At 38.8% G+C, this 25,050-nt stretch overlaps 1 protein-coding gene and 1 non-coding gene across 3 annotated transcripts in view; both read right to left on the bottom strand.

The window, feature by feature from the left end:
• Window positions 1-25,050, bottom strand: part of LOC115232414 (catenin alpha-like) — a 107,544-nt gene that overhangs the window by 66,147 nt on the left and 16,347 nt on the right. For both annotated transcript variants that reach the window (XM_029802275.2, XM_029802276.2), the window contains exons 2-8: window positions 21,552-21,686; window positions 16,152-16,341; window positions 12,225-12,391; window positions 9,377-9,496; window positions 8,234-8,323; window positions 3,773-3,946; window positions 294-497 (exon numbers count right to left, since the gene is read on the bottom strand). In XM_029802275.2, coding sequence (XP_029658135.1) covers window positions 294-497; window positions 3,773-3,946; window positions 8,234-8,323; window positions 9,377-9,496; window positions 12,225-12,391; window positions 16,152-16,341; window positions 21,552-21,665 — 1,059 coding nt within the window. In that variant the 5' untranslated portion in view covers window positions 21,666-21,686. The remainder of the gene's footprint in view (window positions 1-293; window positions 498-3,772; window positions 3,947-8,233; window positions 8,324-9,376; window positions 9,497-12,224; window positions 12,392-16,151; window positions 16,342-21,551; window positions 21,687-25,050) is intronic.
• Window positions 24,260-24,366, bottom strand: LOC115208832. The gene has a single exon (XR_003881277.1). It is a non-coding gene; the product is annotated as a U6 spliceosomal RNA (small nuclear RNA).

Raw genomic sequence — 25,050 nt, 5'->3', positions numbered from 1 at the left:
GAGAGAGAAAGTACAAAGAAACGAGAGAGTGAAGTAAGGGAAGAGAAAGAGAGAGAAAAGCAGAAGCACTGAAAGTGAAGTGCAAGAGGAAGGGCCGTGATAATAGCAACAGAGAGAGAGAATATGAATATGGGAGGAGAAAGGCCATAAGACATGGGACATATATATCATAGTTTATTCAGTGCTGGAAAATTCAATTTTGTTAATCATGAAAGGTTTCAAGGAAAAAAAATTTTTATATCTATAAAATGATTTCTTCCTTGGAACCTAGAAAGAAAAACCAAATAACTTACATTATCCATATATTCTGTGAGTAAGTCTTGTAATGCCTGGCGTACAGCATTGCACTCCTGTATGATTTTTTCGCGTCGATCATTCCGGGTGCAAGAAGAATCTGCTAAGATGGCTGCACCACTAACAATACTCTCCAAACGTTCTTCCAAAGACGGTCGGCTGTGAACTTCGTTATAGGCCAGAGGATCCATTATGAGTTTTTGCTGAAAGAAAGGAGGGAAATGTAATTAAATCAAAACAAAGAAATTAATTACTAATTTAGAAAAGACATCCCAAAAGCCCAAAAGAATTTTTATTTTAATTTTTATTGTCTTGAAAAGCCAAACTAACCTCTGTGCAATTTGAATTCAGAACATTTCATATCAAGATCAAACTTTCTTTTTGATCCCTCCAGGCACAATAAAATAAGTATTGGTCAGAGATAGTAGATAAAAAATTTGCTTTGCAACCATGTAGTTCTATCTTAAATCCCATTCTACACTATATTGCGTAAAAGTCTTCAAATTCAGCCTGAGACTCCTTAATGCCTTCAGAATAAAATCTGAAAGCCAAAAACTGAGTAGATGTCCATATGCAAGTGTGTGTGTGTGTGTATTGATATATATTTGTATATATATTGTCAGGGTATGCAATAGAGTGCTTAAGCTCAGACTAGTCCTGTAGAACAGCACAGCTACAATTATCTCTGCCTACGCCCCACAAGTGGACCTACCAAATGATCAGAAGGACCATTTTTATGATGCCCTCCTACAGGCTACCTCAAGTACGAGTGGCCATAAGATGTACCCAGTGTAAGCTATGGACACATAAGAGGTGCAGCAACATCAAAGGAAGATTAACTGGGAAGATAACTTTCGTGTGCGGCAGATACACAAGGGCAATAAACACCACAGATACTCAGAAAGCAGATTCCATCACATGCCAGGGTGAGAAACTAGAAGTAGTTGATAGCCTCTACTACCTAGGTGACCAAGTATGTACTTAGGGTGGCTGCTCAGAGTGTTACAACTAGAATAAGAATAGCCTGGGCAAAGTTCAGAAAGCTTCTACTTCTACTGACAATAAAGGGTCTCTCGCTCAGAGTGAAAGGTAGATTGTACGATGCATATGTGCAAACTGCCATGCTTCACAGTAGTGAAACATGGGCCATGACTGCTGACAACATGTGTAGGTTCGAAAGAAATGAAGCTAGCATGATCCGCTGGCTGTCAAATGCCAGTGTGCACACATCACAGTATAAGCGCCCTGAGAGAAATGTTGGATATAAAAAGCATCGGATGTGGCATGCAAGAGAGAAATCTGTGCTGGTATGGTCATGTACTAAGGATGGATGAGGAGAGCTGTGTGAAGTGCCACTCTCAAACAGTGGCAGGAACCCATGGTAGAGGGAGACCCAGGAAGACATGGGATGAGGTGGTGAAGCATGACCTTTGAACGCTGGGCCTTACAAAGGCAATGACAAAAGACCAAGACCTCTGGAGATATGCTGTGACCAAGAAGACCCAGCAAATAAAGAGAGATCAGAGCTGTAGTCTATGCCAGTGTCACATAATCAGTCCACTCAAAAGTACCTTTTGGATTGTAGGGCGTCATGCTGTGCTTGAGGAGACCTATTGAGTCAAGTACATCAACATCAAATCAAACCAAAATCAAATGGAAATTGCTGTGGGTGATGCCAGCGCCGCCTGTCTGACTCCCTGTGCTGGTGGCACATAAAAAGCACCATCCAAACATGGTCAATGCCAGTGGCGCCTTGACTGGCTCCCATGCCAGTGGGACATAAAAGAACCATCCAAATATGGTCGATGCCAGCCCCACTCTGGCCCCTGTGCTGGTGGCATGTAAAAAGCACCCACTACACTCTCAGAGTGGTTGGCGTTAGGAAGGGCATCCAGCTGTAGAAAACACTGCCAGAGCAGACTGGAGCCTGGTGCAGCCTCCTGGCTTCCCAGACCCCCCAGTCAAACTCTCCAACCCATGCCAGCATAGAAAATGGACGTCAAACGATGATGATGACATGAAAGGAAAAGAGGAGTAACTTTGAAGTCACTAGCTTCATCAGATTATCTGATGAAAACAATGACTTGTGAAATTTTAAAGTCACTGACACCCATTTCCTAGTAAAAAAAAAAATAAAGATGCTACAATCCTTAAATGAATTGAGAAATCCTTCACAATGTTTGTTTGATCAATGATTGAAGGACCCTCAATCTCATCTCCTTGAATGAAGATATAGCAGCAATGCATTATTGCTTTGTTTTCCAAGTAGGTAGCAAGAGATCAGAGGAATGGATGTGGATGACAAACCCTAACATCAGGATTTTAAAATTTGTTTTACAGTTAACATCAGGTTATTCCCATAATTTATTCCATGTGTGTTGTACATGTGTTAACTTTTTATGTTGTATTTCTTCATATACATAGCTTCCAGAAACACTATTGTTCTAAACTAAAATATAGAGGACTAATGAAAAAAACCATGAATAAAAAAAAAGATCAACTTCAAACAGTCAGATCAATATATATATATATACATACATATACATGCATACATCATCATTCATCATCATTGTTCGACCGTGGTCGAGACAATGGAATTTACCACGCTACGCCAGACTTCACGGTCCATCATGGCATTACGGAGGTCCTGTTGCTGGATGCCTGTATCCTTGGAGATTACATCAGGGTAGGAGAGTGTGCGCCCTCTGGTATTGCGAGTAGATGGCTTCCAGAAGAGAAGAGTAGAAATTACTTCTTTTTCAGCTCTACAACAATGTCCAGCAAACTGGACTCTCCTACCTTTCACAAGAGATGACACAGATGGTAGCTTCCCATATATTTGCATTTTGGTTGGATGGTGCTTCCACGAGAGATTTTGAGCTCTCATAAGGAGGCGAGTGTAGGTTCCATCCAACCACCTCTCAAGCTTCTTTGATAACGTCCAGGTTTCTGAGCAATTTAGTAGAATTGGTTTGACTGTGGCTTTGAAGATTTCAAGTTTGAAGTCTCTACTTAGATTTGATGACCAGATCTTATGCATGTCATTACATACATACATACACATACATATACATACATACATACATACATTACATACATACATACATACATATATACATATACATACACATACACACACACATATACATACACACACACATGCATATACATACACACACACACATACATATACATACACACACACATACATATACATACATACACACATACATATACATACATACACACATACATATACATACATACACACATACATATACATACATACATACATATACATACATACATACACATACATACATATACATACATACATACACACACACATACACATACACACATACATATACATACATACATACACACACACATACATACACATACATACACATATATACATATATATATATATATATATATATAATAAAGAGAGAGGGAGAATATGAGCAATACGTACATCTAATTCATCCAGGGCAGCAGCTAGTTCTCCCTGATGTTCATATGGATGGACATCGGAAACACCAGCGGCCTGTGCAACATCGGAGATTAAATTTACTGCATCACACATCTGCTTACAGGCGAAATCACGATTCTCTCGGGCTGCAGAAAGTTCCGGATGTCGCACATAAGCCTGGAATGGACAGATAAAAGATATATTTACATACTAGCAGTATCGCCCGGCGTTGCTCGGGTTTGTAAGGGAAATAACTATATAAGCATTTTTAGAGATGTGAAGTATAATAGCCATCTCAATATGGCTAACCACAAAGGGGGGAGTGTTACTGTAGCTTTTTACGTTCTGAGATTTAATAATACATTTTTAGAGAGTTACTTCCCTTATATATGCCAAAAATGCATTAAAAATGGGAAAAATTGATGGTAAATTATTTTTAAAATCGTAGACTCATCGTAGACGTGCGCTAATACCCAGAAGGGCTCGATATGAATCCCGACTATAAGATACCCGCTTTTGGTTAAACTGCACCGCAAAATGTGGGAGTAGTTAGGAATCTAAATCGTAGGAGACAGACAGCACACAACCTCACTTTTATATATAAAAATATGGCAGGTTACTGCAATATTGTTCTTTGTCATAGGTTTTAAAGAGAAACTAACTAATCCCCACCTTACTGACTTTCAGTTTTACTGTTTCTCAATGGTGCCTGTTAAGTGCTAGAAATAGCTATAAAATCTCTTCAATCACACCCTAATACGCTTGAAAATGGCAGGATACATTGGAGAATGTAGTTGAGAAAAAAATGATAACCTAACTGAAAAGTCTTATCATAGGTCTAATCTTTCAAGAAATCAACAAAATCTCTTGTTAGCTGCTTATCTCCCCTTTGTGTACAGTTTTTCTCTCAGGTACGTCTGTATTTTAAATTTTTTAAATCAAGAATTTAATGACTTTATGAAAATAGCTTCTCTATTATTACACTGTTTTAAATATTACTTTACAAAAGAGTCAATAAAATTACGAGATAGATAAGGTTTAATAAATTTAAAACAATTATAAATATCAGAAATACTAAATTTCTAAATCTCTCATAGAGACATGTACGGTGGTGGGGCAATAGAATGGTTGTATACTGTCAATCTAACACAAACGTGACAGTAGGGGGTACACCACCGCTGTTTAGCCTTAGGAAGCATCGACGCCTCCTGATGGCTTTGACACATTTTTCCTGTGTCCTTATATACATTTACGAAGGGGAGACAAATACCCCCAGCCGCCCGGGCTGCATTCTGGTCGTGTTTCAGGATGATTGTCCTTCGTCGGCCTAGAGTAGCAGACACTTTAAACAGAACACATGGAATCTATTTTATAATAAATGATTACACAAGCATCAAATGTACCATGGAGGTAAAATATACTCAACACCATTTTCTTTATCTTGCTCTCTAACTCATTTTCCCTTCTCTTCCAACTGGGGTATCCATGTATCTACTCTACAGCAAGGCACATATATTTGTCCTTTCTAGATCTTAAATCTCTCAAATGACACAAAGCCACACCCACTCAATATCACTTCCCCCCTCCCAGCCGAGTGGGTTTTTATCTAGCAAGATATTTAGTGACCCTGTCAGTGCTAATGCCACATAAAAAGCATTGGTGCTGATGCCAAGGAAAAAGCATAGAAAACAGCTATTAAATGATGACGAATCTCACAGACTTATTGCTTAGACGCAAATAAACCTGGATTTTGAAAGTTTACATTATAACTATACGTTTTTTTTTTGTCTAATGCCAGTATCTATTTCTTTACTACCCACAAGGGGCTAAACATAGAGAGGGCAAACAAGGACAGACAAACGGATTAAGTCGATTATATCGACCCCAGTGCGTAACTGGTACTTATTTAATCGACCCCGAAAGGATGGAAGGCAAAGTCGACCTCGGCAGAATTTGAACTCAGAACGTAACAGCAGATGAAATACCATTAAGCATTTCGCCGGCGTGCTAACGTTTCTGCCAGCTCGCTGTCTAATGCCAGTATCGTGTACCTGACACCCATGTAGGTGACATGTAAAAAGTACCCTTTGAACTTTGGGCTTCACAGAGGCAGTGACAAGTGACCAAGAGCTTTGGCAATGAACCATGCTTGAGGAAACCTGTCAAGCCAAGTGAGATCGTAGTCGTGGCCAGTGCTGGTGTTTCGTAACTGGCACCCATGCCAGTGGCATGTAAAATGCACCAACTACACTCTTGGAGTGGTTCGCATTAGGAAGGGCATCCAGCAGTACAAACTATGCCAAGCTGGATTGAAACTTGGTGCAGTCCCCCAGCTTACCAGTTTTCAGTCAAACCGTCAAACCCATGCTAGCATGAAAAACAGACTGATGATGATATGACAGTGTAACTAAAACTACATAACTCAATGTGACAATTTCTTCAAAAAGACATTAGGATGTGATTGGAGAGAGATTTCCTTTCTATTTCAGGCAAGTCAAGCAACATACTGAGAAAAACGAATCTTTAAATATATAAATATGCAACTTATATGAAATTACAGTTTTGGTCTTAAGGATTTTCAATTGGGGTTTTTAGAAGTTTCATCAGTAAAATTCAGATTTGAATGCAGGCAAAAATTCATCTGTGGACACAAGTTCCAAGTCTTTATAATAATAATAATAATAATGAAATTATTGTATACGGTGCTCAGGTGCACCACAACTTGTCAAAAGTGCATATAAAGTATATGCAGTAATGTAAAAATGTCTGGAAAGCGAACAATGTATGAGTCAGATACATGCTTGTGTGTGTATGGAGGGGAGAAAATCAGGTGTAGTGTTGGCGAATCTCAGAAAGCATGGAAGTTTTGAAGGACGCAGTGCTCCGACAACTAACAAGTGATGCCGGCAGTTTGTTCCATGCTTCAGCAACTCTCAGCGTGAAAAAATGTTTCCTGAAGTCATGGGAGCTGTGCTGTTTTCTGACTTTGTAAATCAAAGTATTCAAATCCTTGGCCTTGTTAATGCAAGTGAAGGCAAGACTACATAAGTTCATGTATGAGCAGGTCTACAGAAGTGAGTGAGAATCCAGATGAGAGCAAGTTTCTTTGAGTATGCAAGTCTCAGTACACAAGGCAGTCACCACAAATGATGCTATAATTTAATTATACTTCAGACTGAAGGATTAGATTTCTCTCATTGTAAGTCAACCTTAGAATGACATATATCACATGCTCTCACAAGTTGGTTTAGTTACATAGTATTTACTTGCTTTACATGGTGGCAATCACTCTTCAGAGTTTAAATAAAATATATGCTAGAAATATACTACTAGTCAACTATATACCTTTATAGCAACAAAATTAGAAATGACTACCTTTCTAATATAAGGCTCACCTAATGAGAGAGTAATCATGTGACATATAGAGAATACCAAACGAGTTCCCTATGGATACCGTATTTATTACAACGAGTGGCTTGTAAACGTATCTAACAAGCAAAAGCGAGTTAGATACGTTTACAAGCCACGAGTTGTAATAAATACGGTATCCATAGGGAATGAGTTTGGTATTTTATTTATTACACACGAATAAACGACCATATTTTATTAACCCAATAAAACTAAATTCTTCACATTGTGTTGAAGCGCGCATGAATACAGCTTGATTTCACGTCAGTGACGTCACAATGTGTAACTGTAAAAGATGTTATGCCGCAGGAAGATAGTCCGACTTTATAGCGCTAAGTTTTCAGGTGAAATAACTGATGACTGTTTAACATTTTGTTAACATTCAAGAAATACATAACACAGATTGAAAGTTAAGTTGTAACTTATGAATGACAAAAGTAGTGCCGTCACCGTGATCTCGGGTCATCACCATGGATTGACCAATCAGAAGCAGTGCTTGCAGTATCTGACATATGTTAGATACCAAAAATATCTCAAAGTGTTCTCACTCACATGTGTGTAATAAGCGCATATTATGTTGAAATATATAAGATTTGCAGCCACAGGTAATTCTCAAACACAAAACGTCTTGGAACACAATCACAAAACAACCATTAGCAAACCACATATAGCAGAGCTGAGGAAAACTACAAAACAGCAACCAATCAGCTATATATGAGCTTCACAACACACCTGTAAACCACTTACAAACAAGCCTTAAGGCACAGCTACATACCAACAATAGGCAACCCTTGCACACAGAGACCAAAAACAGGTAACTAACACTGCTATAAACCAACAACAGGCTAGCATAACACCAATGACCAACCAACCAACCAACTGTAATAAATCTCACACCACAGCTACTGACAGACCAATTATAGGCCAGGACCCACAACCACAGCATCTGAACAAAATTAACAAATCAAGTATAAGCAAACCTCACACCAAGATAGTCAATCAATCATGAAAAATTTCACATACTATAATCCAAAAAAATAATTAACAAAATACTACCTTAGAAGTGGTCAAAAGCATCATACTGTTCTTCTTTAGCACAGCACGAGCAGAAGCCAAGTCGTCTCTACGCCGTGGGTCTTTTAAATCCTTAAAAAATATAAACAATATCGTTATAGTGAAGTCATTTTTAGTGTGGATGTTTAAATAATGCAAATTCAGTCTAGAAGACATGAGCACTTTCAGACAAATATACACAAGATGGACTTTTAGATTCTGCCAGTCAAATTCACTCACAACCGATTCAACAATAAAGAGAATATAATATATTCAAACTGTCCCATAGGATTAATCACTACATGTGAGAGGGTGCATTATTGGTCTCAGTCATAGTATATCTGGAACAACGGATCTGTGGGTAACAGTAGTTTGACTGACAACCTGTGTACTAATGGTCAGTTAAATCAGAGCTGATCTAGAATAGCACAATATTTATAAAATTCCATGTCAACACAACAAATTGTAATAAAACATTAGCAAGAAGCAAATGCAGACACTTTTCATTAGTAATTTTTCCATGAGATGAAGTGACAACTAACAGCCTCTCTCTCTTCTGTGCCGGTGGCATGTAAAAAGCACCAACCGATCATGGCCACTGACAGACTCCCCTGGCACGTAAAAAGCGCCCACTACACTCACGGAGTGGTTGGCGTTAGGAAGGGCATCCAGCTGTAGAAACACTACTAGATCAGACTGGAGCCTGGTGCAGCCACCTGGCTTCCCAGACCCCGGTCAAACCGTCCAACCCGTGCTAGCACGGAAAACGGATGTTAAATGGTGATGATGATGATGATGAATATCCATAAATCAAACATTATATCCACAGTGAAGTCAAGAAGTTTTCTCCTTCCAACCTTTCAGTTATTTAATACTATTGTCAAGCCAATGAAGTTGCTGTGTACTTGCTTGACTGGGTAGAAATAGCAGCCAAATCTTTCAGTCATATCCTATTACCTTAAAAACTGAAAATACATCAGAATATGTCACCCTAGAAACCCTGTGTGAAATACAGGTAAGCTGGTCATGACTTGACTTGCCATCAATGACAGGTGTACTGGATTAAGGCTTGCCATGTTACAAGAACAAGTGTAAAATATAAAAGTGCAGTACGATTGACAAAGTTTCAGAAGTGAATATACTCACAGCTTGTCTTTTAGCTGCCCTGTCTGACAGCTGTTGGACACTTTTCCCAAAGTCATCAAAACTTGCTAAAAGTTCATGTTGACTGCTGGCATTCTTTATACGATCCAAATCATTTTCAACCTGGGTTAAAATAAGACAAGTGTTAAAAGATATTTGTTTCAAACTTTTGATAAATAATTTTTATATATTTACAAAAGAGGTTGATTTCTAAATTTTATTTCCCTTTCCTAAGAACATGAACAACAGAAAATAAGTGAAGGAAAATAATTCAAGCAGGCCACTGGTATGATTTTAAATGAATAAATTAAAGGGTAATGCATTGAATAATGTTAAAAATTAACAATTGAATTTTCCACATTGTTGGGTTGTTTTTTTTCTTTTAATCTTTTGTCAAGAGGTAAAGTAGTGCTCCTAACACTGCACAGAACTACAAGACTGGTGGGAGAGAGAATTAAGGGCACTTTCAAACCAGAGACTTGGTGTAAATGCTTTCAATAGAGTGTACTCAGCAAATGTACCCCAGGTGGTAGACAATCCAGGTGATGGATTAAATCTACTCCCAAGCAGGCCACACAACTGGAAAAAATACCCCAAGACAACCAGTTCAAAGGGTTTTAGTTTCACCAATTCACTCCCCTGGATAGGTATTTTTAATTTACATCTGAAGGGATAAAAAGCAAAGTTGACCGTGGCAAGGTTTGAACTTAGAATACATAGCATCAGTGAGGCATTCTACCTTATGTTCTAATGACATTTCGAGAAAGAAACCAAAAACTTTAGCAGCAATTGTTTGCAACTCTCACAGAAAAAGAGAGAATATTAAGAATACATTTCACAAAATTACCTAGGGATTAAGAAACTATTTTATCTTTGTTTACTAGCAAGAGGACAGTTATATTCACATTTGTGTCATGTGGGACTTCCTCAGTACAGTAGGTCTCTTGTCTTTGATCAACAGAAAAATATTTGCACATGGAGAAAAACAGAAATACATATAGAAACAAGTATGGAGGTGTTAGAGAAGTCCACTTTCTGACCATGTGGTTCAGGATTCCATTTTACAATGCGGGTATGGCTGTGTGGTTAGGGAGCTTGCTTCCTAACTACATGGTTTCGGGTTCAGTCCCACTGCATGGCACTTTGGGTAGGTGCTTTCCACTATAGCCCCGAGCCGACAGGAGCTTTGTGATTGAATTCAGTAGGTGGAAGTTACTGCCGTGTGTGTATGTGTGCGTATAGCTGCTCAGTGCCTCTCCGAAAGAGAGAGAGGGAATGCAACACCTTGGGCAATATCTTCTACTGCACCCATAGATCTGACTTAGTAACACACTGAGCATTGTTCACGAAAAAAAAAATTGTTTTAAAAATCAACAGCTTAAGAATGTAAGGAGTTCAATATCAGAACCAAAGCTTCATGACAAGTGTCAATGCTTATAGAGGTATTAATAACTGATAGAGAAAAAACACTAAAATCTGAGGCATTTTTATATATCTAAGCAAATTTGATTTAATATTATTAAAAGAAAATTAGAAATATTAAATTTCTAAATATCTCATAGAGACATGAGTGGTGGTGGAGCGATAGAGTGGTTGCATACTGTCGACTTAATGTGACAGTCCTGTAAGGGAATTACACCACCGCTGTTTAGCCCTAGGAAGCATCGACGCTTCCTATCGGCCTTGATACATTTCCTGTGTCCTTATATATTTACGAAGGGGAGACAAATACCTCCTTCGTAAATATATAAGGACACAGGAAATGTGTCAAAGCCGACAGGAAGCGTTGATGATTCCTAGGGCTGAACAGCGGTGGTGTAATTCCCTTACGGGACTGTCATGTTAAGTTGACAGTATGCAACCACTCTAAAAGAAAATTGTTTTCTTTTTATTAAAAGAATAAATGTTTTTAGTAATTTAGCTATTAAAACAAGTTATTGAAAAATGCATATCCAAATATATTTCTTTATTGCCCACAAGGGGCTAAACATAGAGGGGACAAACAAAGACAGACAAAGGGATTAAGTCAACTACATCGACCCCAGTGCGCAACTGGTACTTTATCAACCCCGAAAAGATGAAAGGCAAAGTTGACCTCGGCGGTGTTTGAACCCAGAACGTAATGACAGACGAAATACTACTGAGCATTTCGCCCGGCGTGCTAACGTTTCTGCCAGCTCACCGCTTTGCATATCCAAATAGTTTAGCATTACTGGAGGTTAAGATAAAAAATGTATCAGTGTAGCTATATAGATCGCATGTTAATATTAGACAGTGGACTGACAGAATCATTAGAGCCTCAAACAAAATGCTTGCAGTATTCAGTTATTTACATTCTAAGTTCAAACTACCCAGAGGTTATCCTCACATATCATCCTTTTTGGATCAGTATAATTAAATACCAGCCAAATAAAGAGTTTACTATAAAACATACTAGATGGGAAAGTTATCATAATAATGACTATTTGTATTGGTTAATCCATTTTTTCCCCCCACTGCAGTGTCAGGTTCCTCAAGAAAAGCTAAACTTGGTACCTGAGAGAAGATTTGGTGCAGGACAGTACAACCTAATTTCATTGATAAAGATGGTGGTAAGACCCAACATACAAGCAAAAACCTGGTTAAATGACAAGGAGCAGTCAATATTTAATAATGCATTAGGGATAAAGAGGACTAGCAGATTTTAAAATGTATGTGCAATCATATTTTTATGCCTGTTTTTCAGACAAGTTGGATGGGTCCCTCCTTAAAATGTTTTGCCACAGTCTTTTGATATCTTTGAGAGATCCAACATACTGAGATGAAATTTCATTTTTATATGGAAAAAATTAAACAGGAAATTTAGACTTACATTATGTAAAGTCTTCAGAAGATGATTCACATCAGACATATCTGCCAAGATTAGAAGACGAGTCACTGCTGAGAGAAGTCCTCTAGCTGCTAGAACCATAGCACTTCGTTTAGCGGAAGAACAAGGATCATTAGCAAATTCTTGAGAGGCTCTTCCCATTTCATCACCTAGAATGGAAATCATAAATAATAATAATAATGAAATTATTGTATATAGTGCTCAGGTGCACCACAACTTGTCAAAAGTGCGTATAAAGTATATGCAGTAATGTACAAATGTCTGGAAAGTGAACAATGTATGAGTCAGATACATGCTTGTGTGTGTATGGAGGGGAGAAAATCAGGTGTAGTGTTGGCGAATCTCAGGAAGCATGGAAGTTTTGAAGGATGCAGTGCTCCGACAACTAACAACTGATGCCGGCAGTTTGTTCCATGCTTCAGCAACTCTTAGCATGAAAAAATGTTTCCGAAAGTCATGGGAGCTGTACTATGATATCTAATGAAGATAACTCATAAAATATCAATGCAAGGAGAAGTAATCTAGATCCAATAAACTAGAAATGGTTCAATTACCATTTTGCTATGGACAATGTAATGCATAGAGATTCTAAAGTTTATTAAAACACAGAAGAAAAAAAAAATTAACATATAACATATCTAATTTCAAACCCAATCAAATGTTTAGATTAATGGGCTTCTCTTTCTCCTCTCTCTATGAACAAACTTATGATCAGAAACAGTTCAGCCATGACCATCCCATCATTTTTAGAACACTGTATATCTTATATATATATATATATATATATATATTACACATCATTTTTAAGACAGGCTGCTATTTCTAGCAAGTCTAGAAACCCATGTAGAGGTTACAAAATCTGGTTGGTACACTTTCTACAGATATATGAAAAGTATTTGGTCAAACGAAGAATTCATTTTGATTTTCAAGCTTTTAACTACACCATTGTTTATTGAGGGCAAGAAAAGAAAACATTCAGCACTGAATTTTGTCAAGAGGAATTAGGCCACTACTTTTCGCATACCTATTTCTTTACTACCCACAAGGGGCTAAACACAGAGAGGACAAACAAGGACAGACAAACGGATTAAGTCGATTATATCGACTCCAGTGCGTAACTGGTACTTATTTAATCGACCCCGAAAGGATGAAAGGCAAAGTCGACCTTGGCGGAATTTGAACTCAGAACGTAGCGGCAGACGAAATACCGCTGAGCATTTCGCCCGGTGTGCTAATGTTTCTGCCAGCTCGCCACCTTACCTAATAGTTACATGGAAGACCACCATAGCATTTGAGTAAATGTTTGGCTTTCATCTTTCAGAAATATGTTTTACCGATACAAAATAATGCATTGTTGTATATAACATTTATATGGCTATACAGCAGTTACCAAAAGGCCATATGCAAATGGACTAAATTATTTCTGGATCTATAAACAATGTACAAGTGATATAATTGAAGATTTAGTATATAAAGAGCAAAATGAATAATAGATTTCATAGAATTTATTAAACTTCAATTAAATAACACTTCATTATTTTATTAGACATGAAATATTAATTTAATAATAGCTTATTAAACTAGTAGATAATTTGATACTTTTGCCACTATCTTGTTAAGCCTTTGCCTGTTCAAAGCATTCATAAATTTGTCCTAAAAGTTCAAGCTTGTTTTCAAACCTTTAGTTAGCCCTTATTTCATGTTATCATCATCATTGTCGTTTAACGTCCCCTTTCCATGCTGCATTAGGCTCCAATCCAATCTGGCAATGTTTCTACAGCTGGATGCCCTTCCTAACACCAGCCACTCCAAGGATGAAGAGGGTGCTTTTACGTACCACTGGCATAAGGGCCAGTCAGGCGGTACTGGCACCAGCCACATTTGAATTGTGCTTTTTACATGCCACTGGCACAGGAACCAGTCAGGCGACACTGGCAATGACCACGCTCGTATGGTGCTTTTTACATGCCACCGGCATGGGACCAGTCGACCGGCACTGGCATTGACCAAGCTCAAATGGTGCTTTTTACATCCCACTGGCATGGGAACCAGTCAAGTAGCACTAGCAACGATCAGGTTTGAATGGTGCTTTTTACATGCTGCAGGCATAGGACCAATCAGGTAGCACTGGCATCAACCACACTCGAATAGTGCTTTTTACGTGCCATTGGCACAGGTACCAATCAGGCGATACAGTCATCAGCCATGACAACTTGCCCTGACAGGACTTCTCAAGCACAACAAATTGCCCAACAATTGAAGGGTACTCTTAAATGGGCTGGTTTTGCTGCACTGGCATAGGCCACGGTTACAGTCTCACTCCTGAATAATATAAAACTTTTCTAAATCCTATGCTACTCTGGTCATTGAATAAATTGGGAAAGTATATCATAGGACTCATGGAATCCAGGAAAATATGTTCGTGTGATACACAGGATAGACAAACGATTAAGTCTGTTGAGGGCTATGCTTTACTGATGATGTCTAAGACTGATGAGTTTTTGACTGAAATATATATTCAGAAGTGTCTTCCGTACTTACCAGAAAAAGTGAAAATAATAGTTATTGACTAGTAGTCATCATCATCATTTAATATTCGTTGTCCATGCTGGCACGGGTTGGATGGTTTGAACAGGGCTGGCAAGCTTGAAGGCCGCACCAGACTTAAATCTGATCTGGCATAGTTCCTATGGCTGGAGGCCCTTCCTAACACTAACCACTGTGTGTGTAATGGGTGCTTTTACATGCCACTAGCACAAGTGCCATTTGCATGACACCAGTATCTGCTACGACTGTGATTTTATTTGGCTTGGGTCTTCTCAAGCACAACATAATTCGAAAGGTCTTGGTCATTCGTCTTTGCCTCCATGAGGGCCACCATTTGAAACATTATTTCAGGGTTGCTTTTTTCATTTTTTTTTTTTTTGATCCATGTAGCAAGTCTAACAAGTGAGTATTGGCAAAAGGAAGGGTATCAAACTATAGAAAATCTACCTCAACAAATTCCATCTGAACTGTGCAAGCATGGTAAAATTGACATAAAAACAATAATGATGATTATGCTAAGTTCGAGTCTGACTGACATTAATCTGATAATATACTCCTCATAGCTTAGGCAGGCTTGGCTGGAAACACCTAATAAATAACATGATGGCTAACTTTCATGGCTAAGAAGATGCTGATCAAGTAGTGGATATATATATATGTTAATGATTCAGCTGTTGAACACCCACTATTACAGGCAGTTCCTAATGAGGACAAGGATTCAAACTTAACAGGACATCATCATCATCGTTTAGCATCCGCTTTCCATGCTAGTATGGGTTGGACGGTTCAAGTGGGGTCTGGGAAGCCAGAAGGCTGCACCAGGCCCAGTCTGATCTGGCAATGTTTCTACGGCTGGATGCCCTTCCTAATGCCAACCACTCCATGAGTGTAGTGGGTGCTTTTTACATGCCAGACGAGTCTGGCAAACGGCCACGATCGGATGGTGCTTTTTATGTGCCACCAGCACGGAGGCCAGGCGAGGTTGGCAACGGCCACGAACAGATGGTGCTTTTTACGTGCCACCGGCACGAGGCCAGTCGGGGCGGCGCTGGAGTACTAAAATGCCTTCTCTGACTCCCAGGGGATGCTGAACACAGAACTGCAAGCCAATGAACAACTTCTGAATATTACGCACCTAACATGGATTAGGGTAACAAACTGTAATTCTACACCACCAATTTCCAGTTTGGTGGACTGGGCAATCTAAGAGTCACTTTTCTTGCCCATGGACCTGCAATGCTGCTGACAGAATAATTTACTAATGGCTTCAGAGTAAATTCTTTCAGAAGAAAAAGAGAAAGGGAAGAGAAAAAGTAATTGTATAAACCAAATACAAGAAGGTTTTTATAGCAATATACATACCAGTTTTACGGACATCCTCTACAGCAAGCAACATGTCTTCTCGAATCTCAGGATTTTCTTCTGCGATCTCTTCACCACGTTCAATAAAGTTTTCCGTAGCTTTCTGCACAGCAGCACTGAGAACGTGGGCTTTTTTGGAATGTCCTTTCTTCTTTTTGACTGGACCTTTCTGACTGACCAGTGTTGTGACCTACGCCAAAATTGAATATATTTTAAGTTTGAAATTATCAGCTCATCAGTTAGAAGTCATCCAAAGAATGTATTTTAAAAGTTTAAACAAAATGTGTATATTTCAAGGATCAAATTTATGTTTAATTTAAAATGTAATTAAAAGTTCTTACTGAACAGCAGTGTGACAAAGATTAAAACAAAAAAAGCAAGAGTTCTCTTAAGTGTTGATATCTGTTGGTCTTTGAGAACATCAAGACAAATCATAAAACTATTGGCCAGTGGGTTGAAAGTTTAACAAATCAATAATGTATAGTGTTCAAAATAAAGACACTTAACTTTTTATGACCCATTCATGCTAGTTTTAAAGTATTTAGGGAAGTACAATTTCTTGCAATACTGTATGAATTGGTAGGATTTAAAAATAAAAAAATTTCAAATGATATACTGCACTAGAGCAAAGATAGCTGTCCACTTTATAAACTAACTGTAGTACACCAAACTTTAAATAGTATTTTGGGGGAAAAACAAAAACAGTACAAACTATTCCACTTAAGAATTACTTACCATCACTTCAAAACAATGAGAAAAAGAGGTAAATTAATAAATTATTTTTGTATTCTCTTACTTGTTTCAGTCATTTGAATCAAATTCAAGAATTTCGAATAAAATGAACTGATTCCTGTATTTACTTTTTTTAAGCCTGGTACTTATTCTATCGGTGTCTTTTGCCAAACTGTTAAGTTACAGGGACATAAACATGCCAACATCAGATATCTAGTATTCATGGGGGGGGGACAAAGACACACGTTTATTATGGGCTTCTTTCAGTTTCTGTCAACCAAATCCTCTCACAAGGCTTTGACTGCCCCAAAGCTATAGTAGAAGACATTTGTCCAAGGTTCCACATAGTGGGACTGAAACCAGAACCATGTGATTGAGCAGCTAACTTCTTATCACACTGCTACACCTGCACTTATTTTGAGAACATAATCCACTAATAATAAATGGGTTGTTTAGCGGGTGTTTTACATTTAAACCTTCTCTGCTTTATTCTTCCATCATACTGCCAACACTGAATGTATGTAAATTTTCTTTCTTCTATCACACATATGAAACATTTGTATCCTTACTACTATCTTCATGAGAAACAAACAACATAAAATATGTAGATATTTCTAATAATTCTAGCTTCAATGGAAATTTCTTTTCAAGAAAATTCCAGTAATTAGCTCACCAGTTGTATGTAAAATATATTAAAATGCTTATTTCTTCACTTGATATACCACCCTTCTTTGGCATTTACAATCAATCTTTCATTAGAGTGATTCCCCACTCCTCTGCTTTTTATATAGTTAATACAATGTTATACTCCTCCAAACTATAGTTCCCTTACACGAAGTATATTCAATGCACCTTATCCCACCATCCCTATAGTATTTTACTGTCTAGCACCCACAATACCTTTTATTAAACATTTCACTTTATACTTGTTCCCTAAAACTCTAACCATGCCTATTTATCATAAAGCAAGAATTCTAAGTGGATTGGAGTTCCAGATCATTACCCACAGGAGGAACGAAATGGCCCACTGTAGTACAAGTATGTGAGTGGATAAAAAAATCATGGAAAAATATAAGAATTGCAATGACTGTCAAGCTTTTTTAAGAAGTGTAGAATTAACAATACCCCTGACAGCACTAAAGATGATACTTTACAGGGTGTTCAGGTTAAATTTGACAGTTTTTTTTTTATGTCTCCTATTCCAGGAACAGCTAGAAGCATTGGTGAACAGTCGGCAGCATTGGAGAGGATAAAGATTAGAATTATAGTTGAGAAAAAGTTTGCTGACTTGAAAGACTGGAAGCCATCTGAATACTGGAAAAAGAGTTATCTATAACAAGGATTCACAATGGGTATCAAAATTCCAACATCATAACTAATTCTCAATGCTCTGTGAACACTGTAAAGGCTGGAAGATGTGACATGGACAGCCAAAACAGAGACTATAGCACCATGGCCAGCAGGAAGGGACATGGCAGACATCCTGGCTACATCCACATGCCAGAAGTCATCTCCACATCTTTGAAAAGAGTCTTAGGCTCAATTCAGACAGCTACATGAAGCTGCTAGAGACTATGGTCAGAAGGTTGCTGCTGGAAGGCCATGTGTGTGGCAGTAGGATTCAGCTCCTTGCTATACCTCCAAAAAGAGTCAGAAGTGGTTACTGAAGAATTTTTTCTACAACTTCACCAGCCCCAATTTATGGCCTTGCAAATTCACCTGGTGGTAATCTCATTACTATGTGCTGGTAGCAGTTGAGAAAGACACCAACTTTTCTGCCTACAACATGAAGGCCAAGATGAAGGTGCTGTTCAAAGATCTTCCCAGAGACTCAGTGAGGAATGCATGAGCCAGGTTCCAGAGCCGTCTTGGAGCAGTGGTGGAAGCTGAGAGTGACTACTTAAAGCTATTATTTCCCAACCATAATCTAATTGATATTTGAGGTTATTTTAAAAATACTTTTATTTCTGGCTGGGATAATGTGTTTTCTTTTCCTTTAATGCAAAGTGTTAAATTTAGAGCAAATACCATGTATGTAAAGGCAGTGATACTGCAGTCAGGATCAGTTTTTATTCTTTAACAAAACGTCCCCCGTCCAATGGACGGTGCTGAGTAGTCAAACAATTAAACAAAATTTTCACCAAACAACTTGTGCGAACGTCCCATGGGCCTCCCCTTTGAGAAACACTGATTTAACCTCAATTTGAGACACCAGCAAAAGAAGAAATACAGATAGACTTTTTTTCTATTCCAAAGAAAAACGATTTTATTCACACAAGTATGCAACCGAAGAGTTTAAAGTACCAGTAAGTACATCACAACAGCTGATGTACTTGCGCGTACAAATGCACGTTCCCACGGCTTTATCGATCGCATACTCACCTGGAATTGATTTTTGTAAATTTTTCAAGACTTATACACGCCCTGATACTGTCGGTATCTACATATCAAATTTGAGCGCAATCGGATGGAGGATGCCCGAGATCCTAGAAGACACACACACACAGACAGAACAGATTTTATATAATAGATGATGAAGAATTCTCTGGTTTTGAAGATAGCTAGAGATTTTGTTAAAGAAATTAATGTTTGTATCCTGATTTCATACAGTAATTTTGTTTATGTTCAACTGGTAACTTGCTTTTCATATGCAATAATGTTTGTTATAGCTAAGGTGTTTTTGCTTTCTCTTGCAATATAAGCTGCTCATGCAGGCTATTTTAACTACTGTGATTGCCTATGTTATATTCAACAGCAGTGATAACTTTTTTTTATGTACACTACTTTGTTCTGTTAAAGCAAAGCTACTACTATTTTCTTTAGCATCGAGATGATTCAGTAAAATGTAATGTATACTTATTCACATCATTTTGAATTAATCATGCATTATCTTGTGGCTTTGAGATTTTCATAAAGTGATTGCTTATTTTTAGAAAGACATTGTAGGGTAGGTGTGAGAGGGCAGAGCTGGTGGTTTGAACAAAAAGAATATTTAAGCCAGATATGGCTGATTTGAATGCTAAAGGGTTAAATTACAGTATTATTATTAAAATGCCCCCCACCCACTATTCTAGTTGTACTGTTGTTCAATCCTTTCTATAATCATCATCATCATCATCTTTGTTTAACGTCCGTTTTCTGCACTAGCACGGGTTGGACGGTTCGACCGGGGTCTGGGAAGCCAGGGGCTGCACCAGGCTCCAGTCAGATCTGGCAGTGTTTCTACAGCTGGATGCCCTTCCTAACGCCAACCACTCTGCGAGTGTAGTGGGTGCTTTTTACGTGCCACCTGCACAGGTGCCAGGGGGGTCTGGTATCGGCCACGATCGGTTGGTGCTTTTAACGTGCCACCAGCACGGAAGCTAGCCAAGGCAGCGCTGGCATCGGCCACGTTCGGATGGTGCTTTTTATGTGCCACCGGCACAGAAGCCAGTCGAGGTGTGCTGGCATCGGTCACGTTCGGATGGTGCTTTTTATGTGCCACCGGCACAGAAGCCAGTGGAGGCGGCGCTGCAAACATTAAATACTTGATTTATTTTGTTTACATACATCATCATCATCATCATCATCATCATTTAGCGTCTGTTTTCCATGCTAGCATGGGTTGGACGGTTCTACTGGGGTCTGTGAAGCCAGAAGGCTTCATCAGGCCCAGTCAAATCTGGCAGTGTTTCTACGGCTGGATGCCCTTCCTAACGCCAACCACTCCGTGAGTGTAGTGGGTGCTTTTTACGTGCCACCCGCACTGGTGCCAGACAGAGCTGGCAAACGGCCACGAACGGATGGTGCTTTTTATGTGCCACCGGCACGAGGGCCAGGCGATATATATATATGTATTCCCTCCTAAACTGGGAGTGCATTTTGCATGTTCATGTGCCTTATATGTCATTAAATATGGTAATAAATAAAGGGATTCCACCAGCAGCTCAAAAATGAATGAATAAATGAAATATGAAATCATTCCCAGCCAAAGAATACAGAAATAGTAATGAAATATGAGAACGGTTTATAAAAATTGGATAAACAAGCATTGCAGGTTGATGAGCAGATAATTAACAGAACTAAAATAAACATGGAACAGATTGAGACAAATGAAACTTAACCGAATGACTTGCTGGGTGAGCAAGAGATTGCAACCACAGAGGAAATATCAAAAAAAAGATAAAGAAATAAAGAAATAAAAAAAAGTTGAATCATAGTCGCAGGAGTGGCTGTGTGGTAAGTAGCTTGCTTACCAACCACATGGTTCCGGGTTCAGTCCCACTGCGTGGCATCTTGGGCAAGTGTCTTCTGCTATAGCCCCGGGCCGACCAATGCCTTGTGAGTGGATTTGGTAGACGGAAACTGAAAGAAGCCTGTCGTATATATGTATATATGTGTGTGTGTTTGTGTGTCTGTCCCCCTAGCATTGTTTGACAACCGATGCTGGTGTGTTTACGTCCCCATCACTTAGCAGTTCGGCAAAAGAGACCAATAGAATAAGTACTGGGCTTACAAAGAATAAGTCCCGAGGTCGATTTGCTTGACTAAAGGCGGTGCTCCAGCATGGCCGCAGTCAAATGACTGAAACAAGTAAAGAAAGAAAAAAAAAAAAAAGCAAATTTTTTTTACTTAGCAACATAGGAGAAAATATAAAGAAAAAAAATGAATATTATTGCTTTATTTCACCTGCGTAACTAAAGGTTCTAGTGTTTTTTCCACTGACTTTGTTCGAATATCTAAATTCCTGGGATTCCATTTCAGGTGAATTGAACCAGGAATACCAGTTGGACTGGTTGTCATGGTGATTGGGGGTAAGTGGAACTGAAAAGAGAAAAGAAAATACGATGATATTAGACATCTGTTGGAGCAAGACAGGTTATACTCACACACACTACACAAATCTGAATAAATATAAAAAATGTATTTACATATGAGATGTATACTAAGAGAAAGTGGTGATATTTTCAATGCTTTGATGGTGTAGGGTAATGAAATGTCAGTAGAAATGTTTTTGCCACCCGGAGGCCTAGTAAGGCATTTAGTACTTTGTCTAAGAAAGTGATGTGGATGCTATGTGATAAAGAATTTCACTGTACAGCAATACGGCTTCAAGTTCAATCTCACTAAGCAGCACTTGTTCAAGTGCCTCTAACCATAGTATCATAAGAGAAAGTGGTGATATTTTCAATGTTTTGATGGTGTAGGGCAATGAAATGTCAGTAGAAATGTTTTTGCTATACAGTCTGTTATGAGTTAGAGCAGATTCAAAAGACTTCATACCTACATGGTTTCTCATCATCATCATCATTTAACCCTTTAGTGTTCAGATTATTATGTCAAATGTGATGTTTGTTTATTTAAAATGGTTTGAATTAATCCTGTATTTTCTTGTAGTTTAGAGATTGCAGTGTTCTGATTTTTTTAGTTTTAGAATGACATGGAAGGGCTGAGGTGAGAGGCGAGCTCTAGTCAGTTTCAATATAAAACAGGTTAAATATTTTGGCCGGATATGGCCGGTTTGAATGCTAAAGGGTTAACGTCCGTTTTCCATGCTAGCATGGGTTGGACAGTTCAACTGGGCTCTGGGAAGCCAGTAGGCTGCGCCAGGCCCAGTCTGATCTGGCAGTGTTTCTACAGTTGGTTGCCCTTCGTAACGCCAACCACTCCGTGAGTGTAGTGGGTGCTTTTTACATGCCACCTGCACAGGTGCCAGACAAGGCTAGCAAACGGCCACGATCGGATGGTGCTTTTTATGTGCCACCGGCACGGGGGCCAGACGAGGCTGGCAACCTCTTAAAAATTAAATCTTCCTGAAATTGCGCGAGTTTGCTTTTATATTTTTAATTGCTTAATTGGGAAGGGGAGGGAAGGGAAGTGAAGCAGTATCCATACTCTTTCCAGTGCTTCTGAAATTGGAAGAGATTGGGGGAAGGACGGTATCCTCAAACCACATCAGAAGGATACGGAAAGAAAAATCTAAATGCTTATGTATAAGCTACCATCCAGAGGCCTAATAAGACATTTCGTACTTTGTCTAGCCAAGTGATGTGGGTGCAGATATGGCTGTGTGGTGAAGAAATTTACATTGCAGCTTGGGGCTCAAGTGTCTCTGACCACAGTACCAAATCAACTAAATCCTAAACATATTATTGAGCCTGTGGCCAAGCTTTAATGAGCAGAAGCTGCCAAAGGCATTCCAGCTGTGACCACCCTACATTATAGAGAATACTAGCAGTATCGCCCGGCGTTGCTCAGGTTTGTAAGGGAAATAACTATAAAGCATTTTTAGAGAGTTATAGCCAAAAAATAGCCAAAAAATGGGAAAAAAATGATGGTAAATTTTTTTTTTGAGAGTAATAAAAGGTTGAGTTGCGTCCCCTAGACAGTCTGTGGTTTGTTTTTTTTTATTCTCGACCCCATGTCGAATTTATCGATTTTTTTCAGAACTGGGGGAACTTTTCAAAATTTTCGCTGCGTTAGTTTTGAATTATGACATTGGGCTATGTGTGTGTCAAGTTTCATCAGAATCGGTTGAAAGCCGTGGTCAGGGTGAGGGTACGAGAAAACAGACACACAGAAACACGCACAGACAAACTGCCGTTTATATAGAGAGAGATATAGAAAACCATTATCTCATGTATCATTCTGTTTTTATAGTTTTCCTAAATTCAATAGGATGCAATTTGAGAGGGATTTGGGAAGTATTTCTAGCAAGTCATGCAACTGCATAGAGAGTCCTATGATGGCTTGTTCAAGTAATAGTAGCAGCTTAGAGGCTTCCTCAGAAGTTTTTCAACTAGCTAGAAATATCAACTACATCCCTAAATCTCTCTCAAAAACAAACACCTCCCACCACAGAAAACAAAAAAAATGTACATTGGACAAGTTTAGCCACACCTTGAAATAAGTCTAATTCAGTGGTTCTCAACCAGGGTCCATATGGCTGGGGGGAGGGGTCCATAACAGATTACTCTTGTTTCAGTCATTTGACTGTGGCCATGCTGGAGCACCACCTTTAGTCGAGCAAATCAACCCCAGGACTTATTCTTTGGAAGCCTAGTACTTATTCTATTGGTCTCTTTTGCCGAACCGCTAAGTTACGGGGACGTAAACACACCACCATCGGTTGTCAAGCAATGTTGAGGGGACAGACACACACACACACACACACACACACCACACACACACACACACACATACACACACACATACATATATATACATACACAACGGGCTTCTTTCAGTTTCCGTCTACCAAATCCACTCACAAGGCTTTGGTCGGCCCGAGGCTATAGTAGAAGACACTTGCCCAAGGTTCCACACAGTGGGACTGAACCCGGAACCATGTGGTTGGGAAGCAAGCTACTTGCCACACAGCCACTCCTATGCCTAGAAAAAATATGGAATGCTTCACGAATTTCTGTGTCATCCTTATGAAGGGGCCATGCTAATTATCTCTGTATCGTTTTAATTTTAGAATATGTATCGCCGTAGCTGTTAAAATTTGTGCAATAAATTGGTTATATTTATACACAATAAAATGGATATAACAATACACAAAATATGGCAATTTTTTAAACAATTCTTAATATTTAATTATAAAAATACACCAAGATTTTTTTTTATATATACAGTGAATGACCATAAAGTAAAATTGGAATCAAAGGGGTCCAAAGGCAAAAAAATGATTGAGAACCACTGGTCTAGTTGATCAAAGCTGACAAATGCTAGAGGCTTCACCATCCCTATCTGGTCTTCAAGTACCTTTAACAGAGTTCATTCTGTTACAGGTTCTTAGATCATGTCTCTGGTCTAAGGAACTCAATACCTTGATGCACTGCTTCCGACTGCAATACACCATCAGCCCCTTGCTTCCTCCAAAAGTCATGGGCCACTGTCCTCCTCTGAGTAAAGTAACAACACAGAAGTACAAACAAGCAACCCTATACAGGTCTCTCTCTCTCTCTCTCTAAAATTCTGACACTGGTTACCCATTTACCACCACCAACTGCCATAAATTTGCAACAATTCAAAAGGAAATATCACATTAACTACAACCTTATCATTCCTGTTCACCATCATACCAACAGGGCCAGGAGGAAAAAGAAAAAAAAAACAAAAACAGCAATATGCACAATCATTTGATCTATTTACTGTTCAGTTATTTTGTGTGTGAATAAAATCA

The sequence above is a fragment of the Octopus sinensis genome, linkage group LG2 (genome assembly GCF_006345805.1).
Source record: "Octopus sinensis linkage group LG2, ASM634580v1, whole genome shotgun sequence".
In the NCBI taxonomy this organism is placed as follows: Eukaryota; Metazoa; Mollusca; class Cephalopoda; order Octopoda; family Octopodidae; genus Octopus; species Octopus sinensis.
This window is presented reverse-complemented; position numbering and strand designations above follow the sequence as displayed.